The 24,736-nt window shown below is 39.6% G+C and overlaps 1 protein-coding gene across 17 annotated transcripts in view; it reads right to left on the bottom strand.

Moving 5' to 3' along the window:
- The window catches only part of CAMK2G (calcium/calmodulin dependent protein kinase II gamma), a gene marked incomplete at its 5' end in the record, with an annotated part of 203,221 nt that overhangs the window by 4,961 nt on the left and 173,524 nt on the right, over positions 1-24,736 (bottom strand). For 3 of the 17 annotated variants that reach the window (XM_081954526.1, XM_081954535.1, XM_081954537.1), the window contains 8 exons: positions 155-399; positions 4,100-4,194; positions 5,141-5,216; positions 9,120-9,251; positions 12,443-12,491; positions 13,323-13,367; positions 14,651-14,719; positions 23,780-23,812. In XM_081954526.1, the coding sequence (XP_081810652.1) occupies positions 167-399; positions 4,100-4,194; positions 5,141-5,216; positions 9,120-9,251; positions 12,443-12,491; positions 13,323-13,367; positions 14,651-14,719; positions 23,780-23,812 (732 nt within the window). In that variant the 3' untranslated portion in view covers positions 155-166. The remainder of the gene's footprint in view (positions 1-154; positions 400-4,099; positions 4,195-5,140; positions 5,217-9,119; positions 9,252-12,442; positions 12,492-13,322; positions 13,368-14,650; positions 14,720-23,779; positions 23,813-24,736) is intronic. The other 14 variants (XM_081954541.1, XM_081954529.1, XM_081954538.1 and 11 more) reach the window with 7 other exon arrangements.

The raw sequence follows: 24,736 nt of genomic DNA, 5'->3' as shown, positions 1-24,736 counted from the left end.
CTCTCTGCCTTCTCTGCACTCCTGGTCACATTTCAGAATATAAAGTATTTGTATGGCTCATTTTCCCTGCAAGTCTTTAGGCCTGGGGAACTTTGTCTAGCTAAACATTGCTCGATATATTCCTAACAGCACTTGTAGCCTTTCCCAAACCTACCCATTTTTAGCTTCATTGGAGCGGAGCTGCAGGAGCCCCGGAACAATGGTAGTGTACATTCAGCCACTTGCCATCACGGCGATGCCAGACACGGGTCTCTTCAGACTGCATGGTGCGAGGTCGTCCCTGGCCATCAATATATTGGGTCAAACGGATATAGGCAATACATGCTGCATCATCACCAATAACATGAACATGCGGATTCAGGATGGTAGTGTGGATTGGTTTGCTGTTCTTGGACAGTACTGAGGAGATACAAAAAACAATCAAGAGTCTTCTAAACTCACCCAAGATAAATTGCTGCGGTCAGGGAGAGCTTGGCCACCACGCGATCCATCTTCATCCCCTTTGTTGTTTTCTTCCATCTCAATCGGGGATGTAGCATCCACATTTCCCTCTTTTGCAAACATTTTTTCCTAACTTTTCTTTCCCTAATCATAGCAAAGCTGCAATCCACCCAGCATTTCAAACACTTTCTTCATAAATTCTAAAAATATTGCTGTTCTGAATCTAAAGAATTCTTGGAAGGACAAAATTAATGGCTTAATCATTTAACATAATTATATACAATAGAATCCACTTTGCCTCTATGGAATGTAACAGAATAAGGAAAATTGTTGAGCAGACAGACAGGGCAGCAGGAAGAGGAAGGATACAGTTACTTGACCAGCCTAAAGGCTTCCTCCGTCTGCCTTTGGGAAGCTATCAGATGGCGACAGACAATTTTTTGCTCCCAATTGGCCGACAAGAGAGGATTGCCAATCTGTATTGCATAGGTTTCCACCCACCCACATGATGGAGACCACGGATATCATTACATTGTATTATTATCCTATTCCCGTGATGGTGAACATATAGCACACGTGCCATAGGTGGCACGTAGAGCAATTTGTTAGGGTACATGAGGCGTTGTCCTGCCAGCTGACTTTGGCCTTCATTTTTGATCGTTTTTCGCCCTTCAGAGGCTTCAGGGAAGGGTCTGGAAGGGTGTGAGGGGCGTTTTCACTCACCCCAGGCTCCTAGAAAGTCTCTGGAGCCTGGGGAGGGCAAAAAATGGGTCCATTGTGTGCCAAATGTGGGGGGAGGGCAGGGGTTGCGTATGCATGCACATGGGGGGGGGCACATAGTATGGGTGTGGGCGCACCCACGCACAACCCCTCTGTGCTCCCCCCACTTTTGGCACACGCAGGTAAGCCATCACTGCCTTATTCCCTACCACCTATACAAGATACCTCAAATCCTACCAAGAAATGAAATTTGGTAGCAAAGCTTTTTGCAAGAAAAGAGAAGCAGTACTTTATGGGGCAATAGCACATTCTTCAAACGAAATGCTACCCTTTAATCCTGAGCACTATGTATTCTCAAACAAACCATAAACAGAATTTTCAATTCACTTGTCCTGAATTGTCCTGAATTTTTAACAAAGAGAACTCTTTTAAAAAGCACTTTTAAAATTTGGTAGTTTTAAGAACAAATCTCAAGAAACCAAAAGGTGTCCATCAAAGTTGGACAAATCCTGTGTTACGGAGGATTAACCGAGACAGTAGATTCATCCAGAGTGAAGCAATTGTCCCCAAACTGCGCCAAAGTCAATCTGGGTCTCTACAACATATGATGAAGGATTTGGGGTATCATAAAAGATCAGGGAGCCTCTCCCTGCATAGAATAAGATCTCCCTATAAATATCTCAGTGTGGGAAAAGGAGAAGAGGTCTTGTTTTCATAGAAGCAGCAGCTCTCAATGAGAACATTTCTTTTTGGTCTTCTTTTCAATCACAGCTTTTTTGAGGAGGGGAATGGAAGGAAGATGACAGTAGAAAACCCAAATACAAAAGGACAGTTCTATAACAAATACTTTTCACATGTTTTCTCAGTAACATGGTATTTATCAAGGATGAAGGACTTAATTTTCCCATGATTTTACTTGGCAAGAAATGAAATTTTGGAACCATGTTTTCATTCATAATACTTTTTAAAATGTACCCTGCATCTATCTGTAATCTACAGTACATATCTACACTAGCATGGAAATCATGATTAGGAAAGAAAATATGTTTTTACCTCTATCCTCCTTCCCCTACAAATCAACTTTAAAGATATATAGTACAAATAATCCTATATCTTTCCTTCACAATTTTTACAGTTTTTCCCCCTTAAGGGCGTTTCTGTGATAAATATCATTTTTATGTATGCCTAATCAGAAAATAGAACAAGCAAATCCAGTTTTGAAAATGCTTTAAATATAAAGATTTCCCTCAGCTAGTCAAAATATGGCAGACGATTTGGCAAATTACATCCAATCTCATGAATAAAATAAATGTTTTTAGCAGCTCTTTTGCATCTATTTATCTGCAAATGGGCTGGTATTTTTGACTGAGTTTACATCACATCATCTAATTCTGTCCAAGAGCAATTGGCATTTGTTAATTCTGCAGTGAAAGTCAACACGACCCAGGAAGCTTTGGGTTTCCAGGAAAAAAGTTTCTGTTTGAGACTCAGTTCCGGTCAGGAAACCTGAAGTATGAAACTTGATCTCATAATTGAATTTTATTAGTATTAAAAGGACAGCATTGCCAAATGTGAACCACAGTGAGAGCTACTGCCTGTCCTGAAAACCCTAAATCAAGGGTGTCCAAACTTGGGAACTTTAAGACTTCTGGACTTGAACTCCCAGAATTCCCCAGCCGACTGGCTGGGGAATTCTGGGAGTTGAAGTCCACAAGTCTTAAAGTTCCCAAGTTTGGACACCCCTGTCCTAAATGATTTGGGAACTAGAGTCAAACTCAGCAGAATCTCCAGTCCCCTATGGTATTCCTCTCTATATCTTCCCGTCAAAGGAGAAGAGACACATTGTTTGCAAGTAGAAGGCCTTCTCACTTCTTCCCCCTTACTCCTGAGGATCTCTGCTTAGGAAGACCTGCCTGGAAGCTGGTCTATTGTTCTTGCTATTTTAAACGTTTCATTTCTGAATAGGTTGTAATTTTGCTTTTAACAATAATTTGTAGGTTTTTTACCATACTGATTGCTGCAAAGTATTTTAATATATATTATTCTGCAAAATGCTCTGAAAATATTGAAGTGTAGCATACATTCCTGAAACAGATGAAATTAAAAATAATTAGAGCACTTTGCTATAATTTTCTACTTTTGTAGTTCACTAAAACATATTCTCCTTATTGTTAAATAATAGAATATGGATGATACTTCTTTTACTGCAAATTGCCAACAGACTTCAGTGGATGTTCATATAATACTTTTAATTAATATGCATTCTATCTTATTAAATTAATACATACATGCAATGCATTAGTAAAACACACAAATGAAACATTTGTTGCAATTAGATATATGACCATATTAAAATTGATTTCAGTGAGTTTTGTTCATCACATGTGTGCTTATAAAAACAGAGAATGTTGCCTTTTAGGTAGGCAGGAATTTTTCAGGGTTTTAAACATGTTCTTTTTAATTTAATTTTTAATTTGTATGTCACTCATCTCACTGTCCTGGTACTCTGGACAGCTCTTGACCCTTTAGAGCAGGGGTGTCCAACCTTGGCAACTTTAAGACTTGTGAACTTCAACTCCCAGAATTCCCCTGCATTCCCCAGAATTCCCTAGATACTATTATGTGTCCAAACCCTAGTGCTATAAAACAAGGTGTTATCAAAAGACAATCACAGAGACAGAAAGCTATAGCAAAGTGCACATGCTTTATATGCAAAATTTGGAAATAAAGAGAACAAAATAGGGGACATGGAACAGATTTGTCCAATCTCAGAAACAATCTGGGAAAAATGGAGTTAATTTTGGAAGTGTATTTATCAAAGTTACAATAGGATCCTTTCTGACAGCTAGTCCCAAGCTGGACATGAATCCCAAGCAATTTCCTACCCACGGAGAGAGGGGAAGAATCATTTTGAATTTGCCAGTTATCTACCACTCACAGTTCTCAAAGTAAAACTTGTGGAAGTCCATCCCCTCCACGAGGTTTCCCAGTGCTTCAGGTTCAAATGAGGTCAGCCCAGGATCACAGATCTTCCTATAACAAATGAAGTAATCTGATCTCATTGGCATCTAATCCTTGAAATCATTTATCAGACAACCGCAACTATTATCACACGTTGTTACTACTGTGCCACTTTGATGCAAGTTTTCCCTATCAAAAAACCCTGAAGCAGCTTCAAATATTAGGATGAAATCATTTATGCTAATTATTTTTTGCTTTAGAGAAGATCTTAACTCTCTCTTCGACTGACAAAATAGATAGAGATTATAGGAAAACAAACCTTGGGGGAAACTGTCCTAGTTCCAAATTCAATATATGGGTTTTACCTGTGGTTCAATTCCAAGTTCATTTATTTATCACATTTTCTATTCCCATTAGGACTCAATATGCACAGACTCATAATTTCCTCCTATTTAACTATTCATTTTCAGATTAAATAACCACTTTTTCAGGAAAAAAAACTAACAATATTTTTGTATAGAGCAATGAGTTTGATACAATGAATGAGTGTTGTTTCATGCTTTCAAGATATTGATTTTGAAAAGCTGCATTTATTACATGTGTTTCATACTGGTTCTACAGAATCAAAAAAGATTCACCTATGCCTGTTTGGTGTTCTAGCTAAAAAAACACAAGGGCACAACTGACAGTCAGTTATCATCAATAGGTTACAAGTATTTCTGTCTATTAGTTGGCACAAGCTTTCATAGCCAAAGTAACTAATTACAGATAGTCCTCGTGTAGCTACAGTTGGGACTGGCAACTTGGTTAAGGAAAGCAGTCACTAAGTGAAACTGTAGTTGTGCTTATGATCTGTCTTCAGCTTTCCTTTGCTTTACAGACCTGCAAAAGTTGTAAAAAAATGCAAGGATTGGTCACAAACTTACTTTTTCATTGCTGTCGTAATTGTGAGTGGTCACTAAATTAGGACTAACTGTATGGTCATTTTGATAAAGGGCCTCTGCATTTCTCCACTTACGTGTACGCCTCAAAGTCTCCATTGTTGATTGCTTCGATCAGCTGCTCTGTTATCTTGATGATTTCTTGCTTACGCACTAAGGACAAGCATAAAAAAGACAATTTGAAAGCACTGGGGTAGCTGACTTCTTGCATTCCAGAAAAGCAGCACAGTAATAAGGCTAACCATTTGGAGAAGGGGTGGACAAACTATGGCTTAGAATTCCTGAGCCAGCATAGCATAGCTGGCTCAGGAATTTTGCGAGTTGAAGTCTACAGGTTGTATTTGCCTATCCGATTTGTAAGGATGGAGCCTGCTGTTAAAAGGAAAGAGCTCAGGAAACAGGCTGCCCCATTCAGGAAGTCAAGGTACTGTACTATATCTAAGACATAATCCATATAGAGCAGTAATGTTCCAAGAATCAAGGAACAAATCTTGAAGCGTTATCTCTGTGATGAGAAAGTTTCACCATATGATGCACATCTGAAGAAATGGGCCCATTACAGGCCTATCATTGGTTTATTATTCCCTCAGAAACTAAGCAATTGTACCAGGAATGTTCTTTTTTTTAATCCAATAGCCACAACTGGCTTTTCACTGACAGGAATAAATTTAAATTAGATATCATCTGTATAATCACTTTAAAAAAACCCCATCAAATCAGACATTACAATTTAGCAGCAAATTCTGGAAGGTTTGCATTCTAGTTATTGTAAGGGCTTGGGTGTTCATGCTATGCAGTTCTTCTGTGTTTCCCTGAAAATAAAGCCTTATTTTTGGGGAGGTATTATTTTTGAGGTGCAGGAGGTGGTGAGCATGGTCACCTCGTGGCTGCTGCTGTGTTGCAATATTTTCAGGGTTGGCTTATTTTGGGAGGAGGACTTATTTTAGCACATGCGCTCTAAAGCCTAATTTGGCTTATTATCCGGGGAGATCTTCAGGGGAATAGGGTAGTTTGAGCCACAATTTGTATTTTGTAAACTACCATGGTTCTGTAGACATCTGGGGTATAGTAACTATGATTTGTATTGCAAACACTAGAAATGTCATCACCATCAATGGGAATGTCTGTGCAATCACCCTGAGGTTGGTGGGACAAAATGCAGATCTGTAGGAAGAAGCTTAATTGTGTTTCTCCTGGCCCAGATAAGATTATAGTAAGACCATCGGTTCTTTGAAACTTCCAACAAATTATGCAAGCATGGGATTTCAGTTACAGAACTTCAAACACATTAACAAAATAACACACTGATAGGTTTTCAGATGCTGCCTCCAATATCTGCTTGGTGGCTTAAATAAAGATTTAATAGCAATTGTTTTTATTCTTGAATAAAGTTGCTGCTTCTCCTGAAAATGTCCCAAGTGTAGTCTCATTCTGCTAGAGCTAGGATTTCATTTGAAGAAATATTTTCATACCTTATTCAATCAGCCTTTGTGACTGACTATTATTCCCAGTTTTATGTATGTCACAACTTTTTATCTCAGCTCAAAATTCTAACTATCCCCATGTAAGGAAATTACTTAAGGCAAAGTTTTAAGTGCACACAGTAAGCATATGGTTCGAATTCAGATACCCCCCAGCTGAGCAATTCAGTATATTTAATATCTGTTTCTGATTTCCTCCATGACAGAAATAAATAGCTTCAAAAAACAGGTTCATCTGTAAGCCTTGAATGTTTACAGACATGTCATGTGGACGATAACAGAAAGTACGCTATGCTATTGTTCATTAATGAGCAAAAACAACTCTGCCTTCACTTTAAAGTCTTCTGAATGATATCCATTGGTGCAATGCATTATATATTATGCTATGCTCCTCTTACAAAAAACATGCAATTCCATCCAATGCTTTTGTAAAAGCAGATATGTGCAGTTTATCTCATGTCTGTTAATTTTTCCTGAAGTCGGACAGCAAAATGTCCATGACATCCTTAATCCTTACCAAAGTTTTTCCTGGTTCCCTTCCAAGAGTTTGCGTAACCAAGCTCCTTGCTTTTGTGGAAACCTTGAGCTTGAAGCCATGGAATCAAAGCCTAATCATTTGTATACTGGTCACTCTGTTCCTTTAGCTAATCAATACATTAAACCATTTGTGCTAGAATGGATTAAAAGGCCTATTGTGTTCGTCATTCTATGGGCAGTTAGATCTGAATGGGTGGCACAAACAGAAGGTATGGACGAAGTAGCACTTTCTAAGTTCATATACTGAGCAATACATTATTTTTGGCCAATTGCTACTTTTGTTGTGCTTAGCATCAATAAAACAACAAACATTGTCAACAGATTGTACACATGCCAGCTACTAAATTGTGCCCAAATAGATTAAACATCTCAACCAATGAGAAAGAAACGTCACATTGTACTTTCCAATAATCTATTTTTTCCTCTTTCCTACTTAACTAAGGCATTTTTCCATAGCCCCATGTCACAGTAAACAAAATATATTTATATTCAAATACTTGGGTGCAACTTTCCAAGTCTTGGCAACTTGATATTAACAGCAGACACATATCACTATCAGGCCCATAAACTTTCAAATGAAATTCTGCTTTTTTCTAGCCAAAATGGCAATAATAATATTTCTGCTGCAACAAATATATTTAGAGTTCATATCTTCCAATGCCTGCTATATGGTAGATAGATTTGTTAGTACTGTGACTTGAACCTGTAGTGGCAACTCAGTCTAAATTTTGGAGACCTGTTCTTGAACACTCTTGAAGCCCTGGAATCTTTTTAATTTATGTGGAGACTCATATGCAGCTTGGCTACCCGAAATATTGGATAAACCTCTTTTATGGATTACCTTGGTCATTTTATGTCTGTACAGAAAACAAGTATCCAATGATGGCCTATCAGCCTATCATCAGTCTATCAGCCCACCATCTGTCTTTACTCAGCCTTGAAACAACTTGATTTGAGTATTCCACTACAACCTCAATAAAACCGCAACTCTAGAGGAGTGAGCTTGTTTGGGAAAGCATTCTCTCATGTGTAAGTGTCCTATTTCTAAGCAAATATTTCTTGGACATCTGAGTTTCTATCTTTATCTGCTGGGAAAACATTTTGATCTTTGTTGTTAGAAGGAAGATTCAGTGATGATGAATACTTTATTATGATCTTGGACTGAAGCAAACATGACAGTATAAACATAAAGCTTTTAAAACCCAGTGGAGTGCAGTAATCATCATGGATAATGGACAGTAACGTATAAGCTTGCTTTCTGTTGATCATTAGATAAACAAAATAAACAATCTTAATGATTTCAATGAGACTTGCAAAGAACTTAGTGCAGAAGAACAGTTTCTCTTATCATTTAGGTTTTCGTGGTGATAAAAGTAGGTAGAAAGGACAACGAAGAAAGATGGCCCAACTGATTCAGTTCCCATCCTATGGCTTGGCAAGGATGTTCCCACTTCAGCTTACAACTAAATATGCAGGAAGATTCCACAAGGGACACTTTATCACTGCTTGACAGAGGAAACGGCTACAATTTCTCATATGCTTTTGTGCCGTCCCTTCTTCATGGTATGGCAAGCTTACATATAAATGCCCTTTGAAAGCCCATTGTAAGCAGCTGAAAGGAGAAGAATGTTTGAGGAAAAGTTATCTGATAATTCTAGAACAGATGCTAATTTGCTACAATTGACCGTGTTAACAGATGCTTTACTTTCTTAGCATTTTTGTTCACATTTGCATGTACATTTTTGTCTATAACTCTTGGTCAACATGTTCAATTGGTCAATGACTTATCCCAGGCTGAAATGTAAGGGAATGCAGGTAGGTGTGGCACATGACAGTTTTCTAGGAATGGAGGTCACTTAGTAATGAACAGTTCTACTTTCCTAACTAATTAATTCAAGCAGAAAGTGGTAACTGCTACAGGAAGATAGGAAAGAAAGGTAGGAATAGAAAAATAAGAAGGGGAAGTGTTAAATAAGAGACGTAAAGCACTACTACTATTTCTCTACCTGCTACTACTGCTAATTAACAGCTAACTTACATGATAGACTGTTAAATGCAAATGGGACTACTGGAGTTAGGACAGGCTCCGACTGAGCACGATCCAACTCCACTGTTTGCCCTGGGCTATCCCAGGCAAGAAGCTTCTCTTCATAAGACAGTGTGGCAGTAGCTGCAAAACAAACGCAAGCATTAAAATAAAAATAAAAGCAGAAAGCAGGATAAGAATTGCACTGAAAATACAAATCCACACCCATTCACATACGACAAAATCCCAGAGCACCTACTGCTCCTGGATAAAAGCAGCTCCAGGGCCATTCTTTGATGGATTTCTGGAACACCTTCCCCACTGGAGAGACACTGCAAGTATCTTTTCAAAGAGATCCACTCTTTTGATGCACTGACTCTGAGAACTACATGAGACACAAGGTGTAGAATAAAATATTCCATGGAGTCCATGATACAATCAAAACTACTGCTGGGCAGAAGTTATTTGTCTGGCCCAGGAGCATCATTTCCAGACATTTAGGAGGAAACAAAAGACACTGCAATTATTTGGAGTTTTTAAAAATGCCAATTTCAGCAAGGAAAGTGTCAGATCTTGTCCCCAAATCAATATTTTCTTATTAAACCAATCAATAAGTTGGAGAGGGCATTGTAAGAAGGCCAGATCATTACATCCATGCCTCATATAACAATTTTTGAGTAAGCAATTAGACTGAATTTCAGTAGGTTGGGGATCTGATCAAGGCTACTTTGAGTGTCATGGAAAAAAAGTGAGTTACAAATGCAGCAAGCATAATGCTACTCTTCTAATTCAATTAGATGCTTCCTCTGTCCTAATGAGCAAAGATAAAAAAATACTAAGTGCCCACTAGGCAACTCTCCGTGCTTTTCCCACCTAATTTTCATGCTAGAAACAAACAATCTCCTGTCTTCACAACTGCCACATTTGGGACTACCTGACTGAGAAAGCAGATTGACCAAACAAGTTTTCATGTATCTCTGTCCCTTTCATTCCTCCTAATACCTCTTAGTATCTACTTCAGTATCTACTTCTACTACTTTTTGATGTCACCAAAAATCTCTACAGAATGACAGCCAAATACTAAGCCACCTTTTACATTAAAAACTGTTTTCTCTTTGCTATCCCTATATGCACTTTGATGGCTGCCAAACCAGACAAGAACAAGAACATATCTCGTGAATTATACTTATATACTTTGTTTTTTGTGAAAATGGGCCCATTTTACGCAAAAAACAGGGTGTGCAGAGTTTGTAAGGTCTGCAGAGTGCTCCAACGGGCTTGGGAGGCCGGGCCCATTTTCACCTGTTTCTGCCCCTCCCCCAGTTCCCAGGAGCACTTTGCAGGCCTCCTAAACCCTCTGCGCATCCATGTTTGCAAAAAAATGGAATGCACAGGGCGGGGTTTCGGGAGGCAAAAAATGCTATATTCAGTGTATAAGACGCACCCAGATTTTCACCCTCTTGGGGGGGGGGCAGAGGTGCATCTTATACTCCGAAAAATACTGTAATGGCTAATCTGCAAGGCATAGCCAGGAAGATTTTTCTGTTGACTCAAGAAAGCTATGCTTTATTTCATCAAGTCCAAGGAAACGTCTTTAAATAACAGTTTTGTATTACTTTTCAGACAGTGCAGACTTCAAGTCCATGCCTCTTAAAATTGCCAACGAAATAAGTACTGGTCTAGTGGTTATGTTTCTGGAGGCAGAAACAAAAAATTGACAGTATAGAAACTGTCTTTTATAAATTAAGCTTAGTCAGGTTAGAAGTTGGTCAAATAAATTTAAAGATCACTTCACTTTTTTGATTCTGAGTCTTGGGAGTTTCCTGTTTAGGTTCCTGAAGTAAAAGCCTTGAAAGATCAAACATGGTGCCTTTTGATAATTATGTAAAGTGAAACTAAGAAATTGTCTCAGCTTAGGTCTCATTTTTAATTATCCCACAGAGAGGCAATTCACAAGTACAATATGAAGATGATGCTTCCCCAAATGCAGTAACACTGCGTTCCACCACCACACATCCTTCATAAGGGGGGAAATGGCTCCTGTGCCAGGCATCCCATGAGTCATTTTTTCGCCTTAAAAACAGTAATAACACTTCATTATACCCAATTTGCCCATCACTTCAGATTTTTTAATATCATATAATAATATAGCCACTTATTGTGACTTTACTAATGTAGCTCAATGTTCAGCGCATTACAGTGGCCAAGACGGATGGGAACCAAAGTATAGGTAAGCACTGTCGAAGATGACCTTCTCATAAATGAGTAACGTAGACAACGATTCCCAGGTGTGTTTCAATGCTGCTGTTTCAGGAGGTGTGCATTTTTTTCAAAACAGGCTGACCCTCAATCTAGTCTTCTGTTTACACATAAAGGATTTTGGTCACTTGGAGTAAAATACTACGAACTCTGTATGCTGCCCACTCCCCACCCTACCACTTTTTCAAAAGACAAGGGAAAACAAGGCAAACAGTGCAATTAGTACAACCTTGTTACCCATTAGGGAGCAACAATGCATTTGCACTTTTATGACCCTGTGCTGCCATCCTGTGGTCATCCAGATTTTTGCATTGGAGGTATGACTGGAGATGTGATTCCACAAGTGAGGAGGGGCCTGCCTTGATAGATAAGCAGGAAAGGTTTGATGTAAGAACTCTCCAGAAACATCACACCATACAGAACAATGCAAGTACTCTCCTTCAATTCTAGTCAGTCAGTTGAGGTCAGTTTAAAGGACTCATTATGACCTGCTGTAAATAATGGAAATTAATGTTTTCCTACGGTGGCAGCTTGAACTGTGAATAGTTCATCTTGTAGTTTTTACACATTGCATAGAAATTCTGCAAATCTGTTTTCCCATAAACTACTTGCAAGATTCAATAAGATTCCTAAATAGTTAGATAAAAGAAATGAGAACAATGATGAGGTTGTTTACATACGTACAGAAATATGTGTTTGTGTTTTCTTAACCATCACTGTTCTTTTGCCTCCTGTGCTTTTGTGTTAAATGTCTTTAACAGTTGCAAAGCACCCAGGGTTGCTGGGAGTCAGGCGGTGTGCAAATTTAATAAATAACAATATCTCAGATCCTTGGGAAGGACTCAATAGGAAGATAAAAATGTCAAACCCAGTTTAAACATCTGACTGACTGTGCAACCAACCACAATAATAATATGCCCAGTCGGTAAACCAGCAAATCCGGAAGACAGAAATTACGTCTTATTCCTTTAAAGGGGGTAAATCCACTTTTTTATGCACAGAGGGTGGCATGGAAAAAAGCTGCTTTGCCAATAACCCTGCAATCTCTTCTCTATTTGCTATTAAGCTGTAAGTACCTTTCAAATCTTCATCTTCAGTTGTGGTATTGCAGCTCTCTGTAGAACCCTGCAAAATAGAAACATCAGCATTTACAAGACAAGCAGACTTCTTCAAGAAAAGCAGACAAGAAGGGGAAAAAATGGACATTTGGTAACTTTCAGCCATTTGATGCAGTCTTACTCTAAATACTACCTTGAAATTCCACAACTAATTTTTTATTGTCCCTTTCCTCATTACACAGGCCTCTCAACATCTCCAAGCCACAGTAAATTACAGATAGATTATGGAATGTCTTCTGTAATCTTAGATTGATTTCTTTAAAAAAAATTCCTACTACAAGCTACTACAAGCTATTACTGCAAATATGGGATAACTCTCAGGCTCAAATGGAACAAAGTTTACAATTAAAAGAAAGCTTAAATAATAAAAGAAAACATGGTCAGGAAGAGAAGTTATATTGAAACTGCATATGATGAGAAACACCATACCTAATTTGTAATTTGTAGCAAAAGTTGTATTTTGTATCACTTTTGTGCCAAGCATCAAAATGCAGTATAAAAAAATGTTCAATAAGTTTTGTATTTGTTTGTGTTATAATTTCTGTATCAAAAATGACAATGCGAAATCTCTTAATGAAATGTCCAAATCATCCATAAATATAGGTATATTTCAAAATAAAATGGATTTTTTTGAATGCCAGTTATCTAATAAATGAAGTAAGGCAGTTAGACAGCATAGGGCTCAGGGAAAACTTGCTGAACATCTCTTCTAGCAGGTTTATAGAATTAATTAAGTATAACTTTGGCTGATGTAAATCCTATATAACACATGCAACTTTAAAGGATAAGGAAGAGGCCAGTTTGCAATTAAGGAGGTCTTTTGTGAACTTCACCTTACCTTTATGCCATCATTAGCATTGTGGACAACCGTAGTTTGTGGTTCCTAATTGAAAGAGGACAGAAATAAAGAATCAGATTCTAGTTCAAAGCATGTTTCCTTCTCTGTGCAGTATCTGTTGGGAAAGCAAAATAACAAACAAGAACAAAGCACAAGATTTCTATCTTGAGGATGGTATGAGCGGATAACAGATATACACAGATCACTCCTTGGGAGAGCCCAAAAATTCTTCAAAAAGACCCACTAATACCTACATTTTCTAGGAGACAAAGCCACGTGTATTTCTCCATATTCTAAAAATCTATACATTTCATCTGAAAGCTCATTACAGCTATCAAGAAAAAAGTTTGGGCAAAGTGATGTAATTCATTAAATAAAAGAAAATGTCCACTTAAAATTTCACTCAGAATAAAGAGGCAGAACATGTAGCTTTGTCTCCATGTCTTCCCCACAGAGCTTTCTGGCATTATTTCTCTCTCTACAGGGACATTCATAATTTCCCACACAATGGGCGACAAAGGCACCCATATATGCTACAGCAGAGAACTATACAGAGAATAGGCAAAATTTCACGTCAGATTCAAATGGAGTTGCCAAGATGGGATGATTTCAAGGCAAAGAGAAGAAGACAGCTAAGTAACTTAAAAGCAACTCTTTTAAAGCCAGTGCATTACGGGACACACTGTGTGTGTGTGTGTGGGTGTGGGTGGGAATTCAAATTATGAAATATCCCAAGAGGGGAAAAAGCATTACAGAGAATGAAAAGCAACTATCCAGTCTCTAAGAATCCCACTAACTTCTTACACTGGCCCTCATTCCTGAATTATTATGGAGAGGCTTGTCCTTATCCAGTTTTGTTCCCCTGGGGCCCTCGGGTGCCCCCTCGTCAGCAGTATGACTCGGGGCCATAATGCCCTCACGTTTCCCCATCAGATCCTGCATAAGGCTACCACTCAATTTTTAAGGACAACCAGCAGAAGGGCCTTTCCACTGCCTTACGGAATGGGTGGCCCTCGGCAAGAGTGTTAGTGGGGAGTAGCGAAAAACCCTGTGCAAATCAGATCACAGAAGAGTTTTCCATTCCTTCCTTCCTTGGAGACTGGATGCTGATGGTCACTCTGCTTCCGCCTCCTTCGGTCTGGCCAAGCTGCAGGACCCATGTACGGACACCAAGAGCACTTTGTACCTCCAACTGGCAAGGAAGTTGGGATAATGGTTGGGCGTGCAGACAGAACTAAGCCAAAACAAAAGAGCAACACAGGCAGCATTCTGGCCAAGGGGAAGGACCAAAAATGAAGCAAGGAGAAAGAAACGGTTGGGAAAGATACCATGGACATCTGCACTGGGGGCGTTTCTTTTGCTGGGCTTACTACACTGGCTTTGTTGTTGGTCTGTGGCTAAGACAGAAAAACAGATGGTTTAGTTTTAGCTCTGCCCCTCCTTGGGCAGTAATCATAACAGCATGACATTGATTGCTAAAAATCAGTTCAGCCCCTTCCCAAATCAACCCTAGGAGAGAAGAGAGCTGGAGGACGACAACAAGCATGACTTTATTTATCACCTCCCACAGATCACGCCAGAAAGTTAGACAGGATGGGGAATAGGAAGGAGCAGGAGATGGAAAATGACGGTTGGCCCAAAGTCTATGGAGGAAAATGAGTGCCCCAGACAGACTTAAATCAAACAATGGGTGGAGGAATTAAGAAAAAGGAACATATTTAGATGAAGCGCAGTCAGCTGGGCAGATCCAGATGTGCACTTTGTAAGAAGAAGTTAGCAAGTGAGCCAAGGCACCTTCAGGTTCACCTGTAAGACTTAATACCGAAAAGGGAGGTTTCATTGCTCAGCTGAAAGTTACAGAACAAATTTGCATTGCACCAGCCTGTAACCAGGCCTGAAAACCTGTTGCATTCAGTAGAACTAAGTGGTTCTAGCCCCATCGAGGGCTGGACTACAGGAATCACAAACAGCTCCTTACAATACCTATAATAAATGCATGACAAAATAACACCCTCTAAGTAAAAAGCAAAAAAGATCGTGCTCTTTTTGGGGGACCGGGATGTGTGTGCTGTGACAGAATCAAGGTTCTTCCAGATCTTCTTCTTTGCAACTGTACATTTCAAGAGGTACCAAGGCCAACTCCCCACTGTAAAGCTTTTCAAATACAGTGACATAAAAAGCAATATTGTTATGAATTTCTCAAATATTTAAGAGCAGTGCTGTGAATAGTAATAATGTAAAACAGAAAACACAATGCCCTCTACAGTTAGTCCTCACTTAAACACCCATAATTAGAACCAGAATTTTCACCCCGGAGGAAACAGTCGTTAGGCGAAATGTCGTGCGGCCACACTGCTTAACACCACCAGTTCCACTAGTCCTCATTGGGGCTGTTGGTGAGGCCTTCATGCCTGTTTCTCCTTCCCTGCACAAACTGATGGCTCCATCCTGTTGCCTCTCCCACTTTGTCTTGCTTGCCTCTGCTTCAACTCCCCCACTTATCTCCCTCCCCCCACCATCTCTGCCCTTTTGGCTGCACTCCACTATTAAAAGCCAGCCAGGACCCCAGCCGGGCGTGCTTCAGCAGGACCAGAGGAAGAAGGCAGTGAAGGTCGGCAGGGGGACGGGGCCATGGCTGAAGATTAAACGAGTGGGGGCAGTTGCACAGTCAGGTGGGCAACCAAGCACCAGCATTTTGATTTGACAGCACTACAATGGCTACAGCCTCAAGGACTAGTCTTAACTAACATTTGTTCAGCACTGTCATAATTTTGAATGGTCTCTAAGCAAATGATTGTTAAGCAAGAACTACCTATAGAAAATAAACATATCTGTTGCTCCAGTATTACGAAAGGAACAGGGAGGACAGAGGATGCATAGGACCTGACCTCTCAAATCTGCAACCTTTCCAAATACCTGCCTCCTCTTGAAGAACCAAATCTAGAAAAAGCTTCCTTCCTAGAATGAGCTCCCTGGAATTGGTGCTGGAAATGAACTCTACCTGGATGTTAACGCCAGCCCTCCCTCGAACAAGGCGGGACCCCACACTTGGCCCATGCTTCCCTCCCTCCCTCCTTAATTCATCATGCCTCAGGGCTCCCAAGTGACTCCTGGTATCTTGGGCAGCACTGCTCATCCAGCTTTCCTAGCCAAGATGCCTCTGCCCCAGACTGCCCCATCAGTTCACCCTAAAAGGACCCCCCCCCCATTGAGGGAAGCCCTTGAGAGAAGTTCTGGAGGGCTATTATAGAGAGCAAGGACACCCTGTTCTTTTTCTACACATACTGAGAATATCTGAGAGATTAAAAAAAATTACTGCTAGTTTTATTGTAGTTTGGTGTTAAGACAAAGACCTGGAGATAGAAACAGGGAAAATGAAATAGCTTGGGAACAGATTCTAAGAGCACAGCTGGATGGAAACCTACCAGTAGGCCACTAGCTGGTTCCCTTCCTTTTAGGCTGAATTCTAACTAAGGAAGTAAAAGTGACAGTGAAGGAGGCCCCTCCAACTCCCGAGTCCTGTTCCCCAATACAGCATGATTACTGGTAAAACATCACAGAATGAGATCAAAGTAAAGAATTCGCCCTTCTGTGGTGATTCCATAATATGGCAGGCTAATAATGAGGATAATCAGAAGTAGTGATGATAGTGGATTGGCCCTGATCTGTAGAAATGCCAGTTTGTTGACCAAATGCTCCATCCAACAATTTGCTGCTTCTGTTCACATCTTCTGTATTTTTTTTAAAAAAATTGTTGCACGTTGTTATTTTCTCTTCATTTCAAAATCCAGTCCTACTACTATAGCCTGTTGTTATTGCAATTGCTGCTACTCTAATGGACATACAATAACAATGACAGGGCTTAGGAAGAATATAAAGTGCAAACGTGTGCATGTGTGTGTGCTTGAATATGTTTACAAATTTGTGCTATTTTTAAATATTGATATCTTTGCACACTTTTTACCATTATCACCTATTTTGGAATGCATCACAACTTCTCAAAAAGTATGCTGTACCACCTGTGGACTTGATCACAACCTATTCTGAGTACAAGCTCCCAGAGAAAGACCAGGGACTGGGTATGATCTGAGACCTTAAGCCGTTCCTTGACCCAGTCATCCTGGACTACTATATCCATTAAAATCCATTGTTACATTGATAATGTTTTTATAATTTGCTTTGATTACAGCTTTAATATATTTAATGTATTTCAAATATTTGGAGGGGAGAGTTAGCACAACTGGACTGAACAAAACTATTTTTTTCCTGCAAGTTATATTAACATCTACTGATCATGCAACAATCTGTTAACTGATGCAGATGATTTACTGATACGGGTCACTTTTTCAGGTCTTCGATGTAATAAAGATTTGATTGGATATTGACTACAGATAGCTGCATTCAGCTTCTTGTGAAAATATTCCCTGCAACTCTGCTGAAATGGTAAATGATAATGCATCAGTTCTCTCTGAAATGTCTGTAGAAATGTATAGCAAACTTCATTACATTAATAGTATTTTTAATAGTTTTGTTTCATAAGCTCAAAGTTCTAGCTTTGTTTCACAGGATACACAAATTAAAATCTAATTATTAAAAGCAAATGCCAGATTTATTTTCCCCGCAACATTAACCATGAATAGGGATGATCTCCATACAAATTCATTTATCACCTTTAGAAGATGTGACATTACAATGTGTCAGTATCCCTGGCACAGATATAAAAAGGAGATCCACTTTTTTTTGCCTGCATTCAGGAAAACCTTCAAAATGTGGAAGGGTCTGGAGAGATCTAGGAGAGAATGAGCCCCGTGGCAGGTTTTCATATGATAAGTGAGCTACATTGCATACCTCCAGTGGTGGGTTCCTCTCCCCGTTGCTACCAGTACGCTACTCACGGGGCCGGGCATCCTATTCGTGCACGCGCGCTGTGCATGCATGCACACTCCACTGCCCTTGCGACACCCAGCTGCTTGTTGGAGATTGTGCAGGTGCCGCACACTGTGCACGTTTGCGCAATTGGCTGGTTGGTTTAAAAACAGGTATAGAACGCGGACGGGCAAGTGGGCCAAACCAGCCACCGCAGCTGCTCCCGGCTACTACAGGTACGGCCATACCGGGCTGTACCAGCTGGAACCCACCATTGCATCCCTCCTAACTGATCTGAAAGGGAGTCTTTCTATACAGAATGAGTGAAGGAACAAATGTGTCTATGAACACAGGCATCCTATATCACTTTATGCCCTCCTATTCAAAATAAAATTCTGCAATCTAACCCAGCATTCCTTGCTTAGCTAGAAGGCCCCTCTTCCTTCTCTAATCTCAATAAAGTAGCACCCTCCATTTCTTGGCTTAGATGGTGTTGGAAAATCAATTGTAAAAAGAAAAAAAATCAAAGTAAGCTTGGGTGTTTAAAAAGCATGACTGCATGCAAAACAGTGTTTAAGAAGAATTCTCTATTCTGCATTGATCTCACCATATCTAAAAAATAGTGAGTCCAGATGGGAGATGCTAGAATGACAAGGAGCTTGAAAGAAGAACTTACAAGGAATGATTGGAAATGTTGAGTACCTAACGGGTGTGTTTACCTGGGAAAATCTAACTGCCTTTGCACCATTTCAAGCAATATGGATCTCTACATGAATGTGAGCTCTGCTATGTCTAGAGCAGTCAAACTCCTGGCCCACGAGCCGGATGAGTCACACACGGGCCATGCCCACAGTTTAGCGAAGGGGGAAAAAATCCCAATATGTCATGTGATGTTGCCGTGATGATGTGAGTTTGACACCCTTGATCTAGAGCAATTTCCTCCCTCATAAACCTGCATGAACTGAAATGTGAGATCTAATTAAGTTTTAACATTAGGTAATAGTATTGAATATTAGTAAACAAAGATGGTACAAATGCTTTCATTAGTACCACATTCAAATCACATAAAATATTTATATATTGGTTAGAGCAGAAATGGGGCAGGCAGACATCTGTCTGTCTTTGAAGCAACTGTCAGATAACCATCTAATGGCAGCAGACAAGAAATCAACCTCAGGGTGAGTAACAGATTTTGGTAGTTTTTGACTTACAACCATTCATTTAGTGATGTTTGAAGTTAAAACAGCACTGAAAAGTGACTTATGACTGCTGCATCATCCCCATGTCATGTGATCAAAATTCAAGCGCTTGGCAACTGGTACATTTATGATGGCTGCGGTGTCCTGGGGTCCAAATGGTCATCTTTTGTGACCTTCTGACAAGCAAAGTCAATGGGGAAGCCAGATTTCTTTACCAAGCATGTTATTAACTAAAGAACCGCAGAGATTCACTTAATGGTGGCAGGAAAGGTCATAAAATGAGGTGAAACTCATTTAATGACCAGGTTGCTTAGCAAAAGAGTTGTTGGGCTCAATTGTGGTTGCAAGTCAAAGACGATCGATACAGTAATTGCTAACAAACCTGAATGCTAGGCAGTAATGCCAACAGCATAGGGCCAGAAGAGATTCCCCTATCATTATGAGGAGAGAAAGTCTGAGAATCCATTTAGCATTCTCATCCTATTGGTATTTTTATCATTGGGCACAAAACTGATGCCTGATTCAGTGGTAGGTTCCTCTTCCTGTCGCTACCAGTACGCTGCGCATGGGGCTGGGCATCCTGGTCATGCAGGCGCACTGCACACACATGCGGACTCCACTGCTCCTGCAACACCCAGTTGCTTGTCAGAGGTCGTGCAGGCACCGCAAGCTGTGCGTGCAAGCACAATTGGCCGGTTGCTTTAAAAACAGTATGGAACGCAGGCGGGCGGGCAGGCCAAACGAGCAACTGTACTGGTACGGTGGCCGCTGTTCCCGGTTACTACTGGTATGGCCGTACCGGGCCGTACCGGGCGGAACCCACCACTGGCCTGATTGCTGTATATCCTAGTCTTGTGAAATATATGTAATTTACAAGACTGTATCCTTAATTCAAACCTCCTGGTAGAAAGTAATAGTTGTCGAAAGATCAACATCTTTAAGACATTTCTGGCTGTAAGATTATTATTTTTACGTACTGAGAAGTTCCTATTCGGGAAACCTATAAGCAAGAAGATTAAAGGTAACTTTATTCAGATCCTATTTAAAGTGCAACCTGATGCTTTACTGCATAGACAGTAGCTGTGACTCTAATGACAGATCTCTAGATGATTTGCAATAGATTGGCAAATTATTCTATCATCCACATATTTAACAGGAAAAAGTAGGTTTCAACTTACCCCAAATATGTAATGAACAGCTCATCAAAACTTTTTGAAAGTGCCTGTCAAAATGGCAATGAATTCTATGCATTCCTGGTACTCAAAATAAATTCCTTGACGTAGAATTCTTTTCATCTAAATACATGCCCCTTGTGCCTTCAAGGTTTTAGTTGAAACACAAAGTAGACAGTGCAAGTGTGAAATGGGATCATCTCTGTGTGAAGCTAGAAGAACATCTTAACTTAATTAATCTTAATGCCTAAGCATCTTAACCCCTTAAAGCATGCAATGCTCAGTTGCATCAAGTCATAAAGGTCTCCCAAATACGCTTTATTGGTGAGCTGTCACTAAAAGATTAAAAATATGGCCAGTATTCCATCGGAACAGCTCAACTGTTACAGCTGATGCCACCATGACTCACTGCTATCAGATGGAATAAATCTTACAAAATGTGATAGAAGATACTTTTGTGGAGTCCTTGGTGCTCTCTGTTGTTGGTTGTTTTCTTGCAGACATTTCATAATAGAACTAGGTAGCATGTTGCAAGATATTGTGCACAATGCAACATACTTTTGGTGGCTGTATTTCTACCAAGATTGCACTGTCACTGTCAAAAATTATGAGTGTCGCCAATATTTATGTTGTTTGTTCTCAATTCCACTGTCATATTAGAAAGATCTGGTAGGAAAGGATAGAACAGTCTGCCTTGTCAGGTATATTTATCATGGGCAGTTTCTAATATGACCAGATTTAGTTAGTGCCAATAAAAGGAACATAAAATATGCTGCCCATATTCTCTGTCAGGCATTTAGCAAAACAAGCCATTAAGTACCCTTCCGTGACAAAGAAAAGGCAGATGAATGCAGTTCAGGATAGCACTGCCTCTCTATAAACAGATGGAGAGTAAATGCTCTGAATTTCATCCAGCCTCGGGCTAGCAATTTGCCTGTAATGAACACATAAAGCCTTCAAATCTTGTCCTGAAATGCCATGTCATAGGTTGTTCAATTAGAATCCCCTGTCAGATGTAGAAAACTATCTGCTAAAATTGTTAGTTTTGTTGTATGCGGCTTAGTCACAGGCTTATGAGATGAGAGGCTATATAAATTAGATAAAACAAAATAAAAATAAAAAGACTCAGCCCCTGAAAGGAAAAGTTGCCCAGAGCCCATCCACCTGTTTCTAACTACAAGTTACAAATATGATTAGTAATCTTTTTTTTTAAAGGAGTAGAATCCTCTGATGTCCCCAAAAGGAACCCACATGCGATCCTGGAATTTTTTTTATGAATAAATTACATATATAGACAAGAGTTGGGCCAAGGAGTAAGAAGGGCATAACAAATAATCTCTTTGCCAACTATCCGATAGGGCCATCACATCATAACTTTGATGCGCATTTTGGAGCCACTGATTTGAGATTCAGCCTTCTAGGTTTGGAGAACAATCTAGATATTCTACTGGTGATGCGGCTGTAGGACAAACGCTGAAACCAAAGCTGCTCTAGTCCCTTGGAAAGTGACCCCTAAGGGGTGAAGGATGAAAAATAAGATTTCAAGTTTTTGCTTATAACCTTGATGAAAGGTAAGTGCGCATGCTCAAAGAGCTCGTTCAGCCATATAAATCTTGAAATAAAAACAGCAACCAGCTTCTCCCTTTGCTAGTTGCATTTGTTACAGGCTACACTGGACTCAGGAAGGATTACTGCGGCTTGATGTGACCATATTTGTGACCATATTTCTTGACTAGTCATCACTTAGTGGCTGCATTACTCATGGCCATACCTAGGCATTACAAACTGACAAAAGCCAGCAAGTGCAGTAGTGTTAAATAGTTAAGATGGGACTCACAATACTAGGGAAGGGGATACAACCAAAATTCAAACTTCGGTAGCATTTCTAAAATTATTAAATTTTACTCAAGGCTCATAAAAATTGTTAGCCCGAAAATCGGCTACCAGACCCTTTCTTAATGAGTTTGCATTCTTAATGCCGCAGTTCTCATTTTGAACTTTATGATACTAGTTCCTTTAAAACGATGTGTGTTTTCATTCTTGAATTCACCTTTAACCAGATTTTTTTTTCTATTCTGATGTTGAGAGTGAGAAAAATTATTAGCACTTCTTAGAGTAAAGACATCAAATATTTTAGGAACTGAGAATCATTCTCAAGGGCCGAATCTCTATAGTAAAGACCAATTAGGAATTATAATACTGTCCCCTGTCTTGCCTTTGTGCTAGGAGGGTGTTTAGTTAAGTGCTAACCCCACATGTCATTTATGCTTCAACATCAGGTATTGTGTCATATCAGACATATCTGACATTTCTGATATATCAGAAAGGTGCATAAAGAAAAAAAAGGGAGATTAAAATAATCACACAAGATCACAAAAAAAATTATTTATCAATAAAAGGTACTTTGCTTTGTCGTCACTAAGTAATGGATGATAAATACAGACTGAGAATGATTTTCTCTTGAAATAGTCCCGTTTGATGTGGCTTGCTTTTAAAATACCTGCTATCTTGCAAGGATCCTAAATACTCAGCTAACACAAAGCAACAATGTTGATTTCATCCAAATTGAGCCTCAAAGGGGCAAGGGCTTTAGCATCAAAAATGACATAGAATAAAAGATTTGTCTCTTCACATCTGATTGTATTACGTATGCAACATATCCCAAGGAAAATACACATTCATATGAAGAAAAAATGAATAGGAAGAATGATGGACTTTGATTAATGCCAACTAATGTTGGCATTAATGCCAACCTTATAATTTTGAAATTTGATGGGAAAGAAGAAGAAGAAGAAGAGAGATATGTGAATGGTTGAATTCCACAAGATGTTTGTTTAAAATTCTTGGAAGAATAGTGGATGATAGCTGTGAACTTCCAATAGTGCTACACCCACATACCAGAAAAGACTGTTCAAACTGGAGCAGGGCAATTTACCAATAAGGATGTTTCAAGTAGCACTGCCCATTACAGCATTTCTGCAACAAAACAGCCTTGTCACCAAAGAGCAGGCAGAGTAATAGCATGTGGGAGACTGTTTCTTACTCAGTACCCACTTTTTGTGGGAACATGAGCTTTTGGAAGTGCAAGATGTCTCTCCATTCAACCAACCGCCTCCCCTTGCCCAAACATGCTATGTGAGGTGATGAGCACAAGCTGGACGTGCATGGCATGAGAATGGTGGTTAAACAGGGTTACAGGCAGTTTATGGGAGGAGCTCACCATCAAATGTACGCTGGAGCTTGACTTCCTTTTCTGGACACACCATTGAAAGGAGGAAAGAGAAGGAAAGAAGAGATGAGAAGAGAAGCAAAGAAAATGTTGGCACTTATGCATCAGCAGAGCCCTGCTGCCAATCATGTTCCTTTAAGAAAGGAACCAAATGCCACAAATATGAGCTCGTGACTGCCAGCAGTTATACTATAGTACTAGAAACCCGGATTAAAAAAATTCCAAGCGTAGCAAAATGGCAAATGATGTAGCCAGTGTGACGCAGGAGAGGCTGAAATCAGAGGGCCATTGGTTTTCAAATTGTGTCCAATTGTTGGGAGGATTGTTTACCAACAAATTATTAAGATGATACAATGTCTATCAAAAATATTTTATTCAATATCTACCTATAAAAATGTTTTTATTGTATTGATTCATTAACACTAATATTTGACCTAAGAAATTTTGAATCTTCTGCATTCAAGTAACTAGTTCCTGACAGGTATATAGCAATCATGTATCATCTCACTCAAATGAGGTAGGCTTGATTATTGCAATGACCGAGAAGGAGTCTGTGGTGACAATTATGAGTTTGTTTTATAATTCCAAGATAAACACAAACCTATACACAGATCTAGAAAGCACATGAGACCATGTGAAAAAGATCCATTCAGCATTTTACATTTAGCCACTACTCTATAAAATAGTTCTTACTAATTGTAACTAATTTTATTAATCAGTTAGCTGAGGTGTGCAGAAAACACACCACTATAGTAATGGGGAACTTCAGCTATCTTGTCATCAGCTGGAAAACAAACCCTGCAGTGAGTAGGAGATTGAATAAGTTTCTGGTGTGCGTAGTTGACAACTTTGTCAGCCAGCAGGTGGAGGTGGGAACTAGAGGGTCAGCTGTATTGGACTTAATCCTAACTAACAGAGATGAAATGACTGAGGGAGTAGCTGTTATAG

This window comes from Natrix helvetica, assembly GCF_964273705.1.
Source record: "Natrix helvetica genome assembly, chromosome: 5".
Lineage (NCBI taxonomy): Eukaryota > Metazoa > Chordata > Lepidosauria > Squamata > Natricidae > Natrix > Natrix helvetica.
Note: the sequence above shows the minus strand (reverse complement) of the source record. Positions and strands in the feature narration are given on the sequence as shown.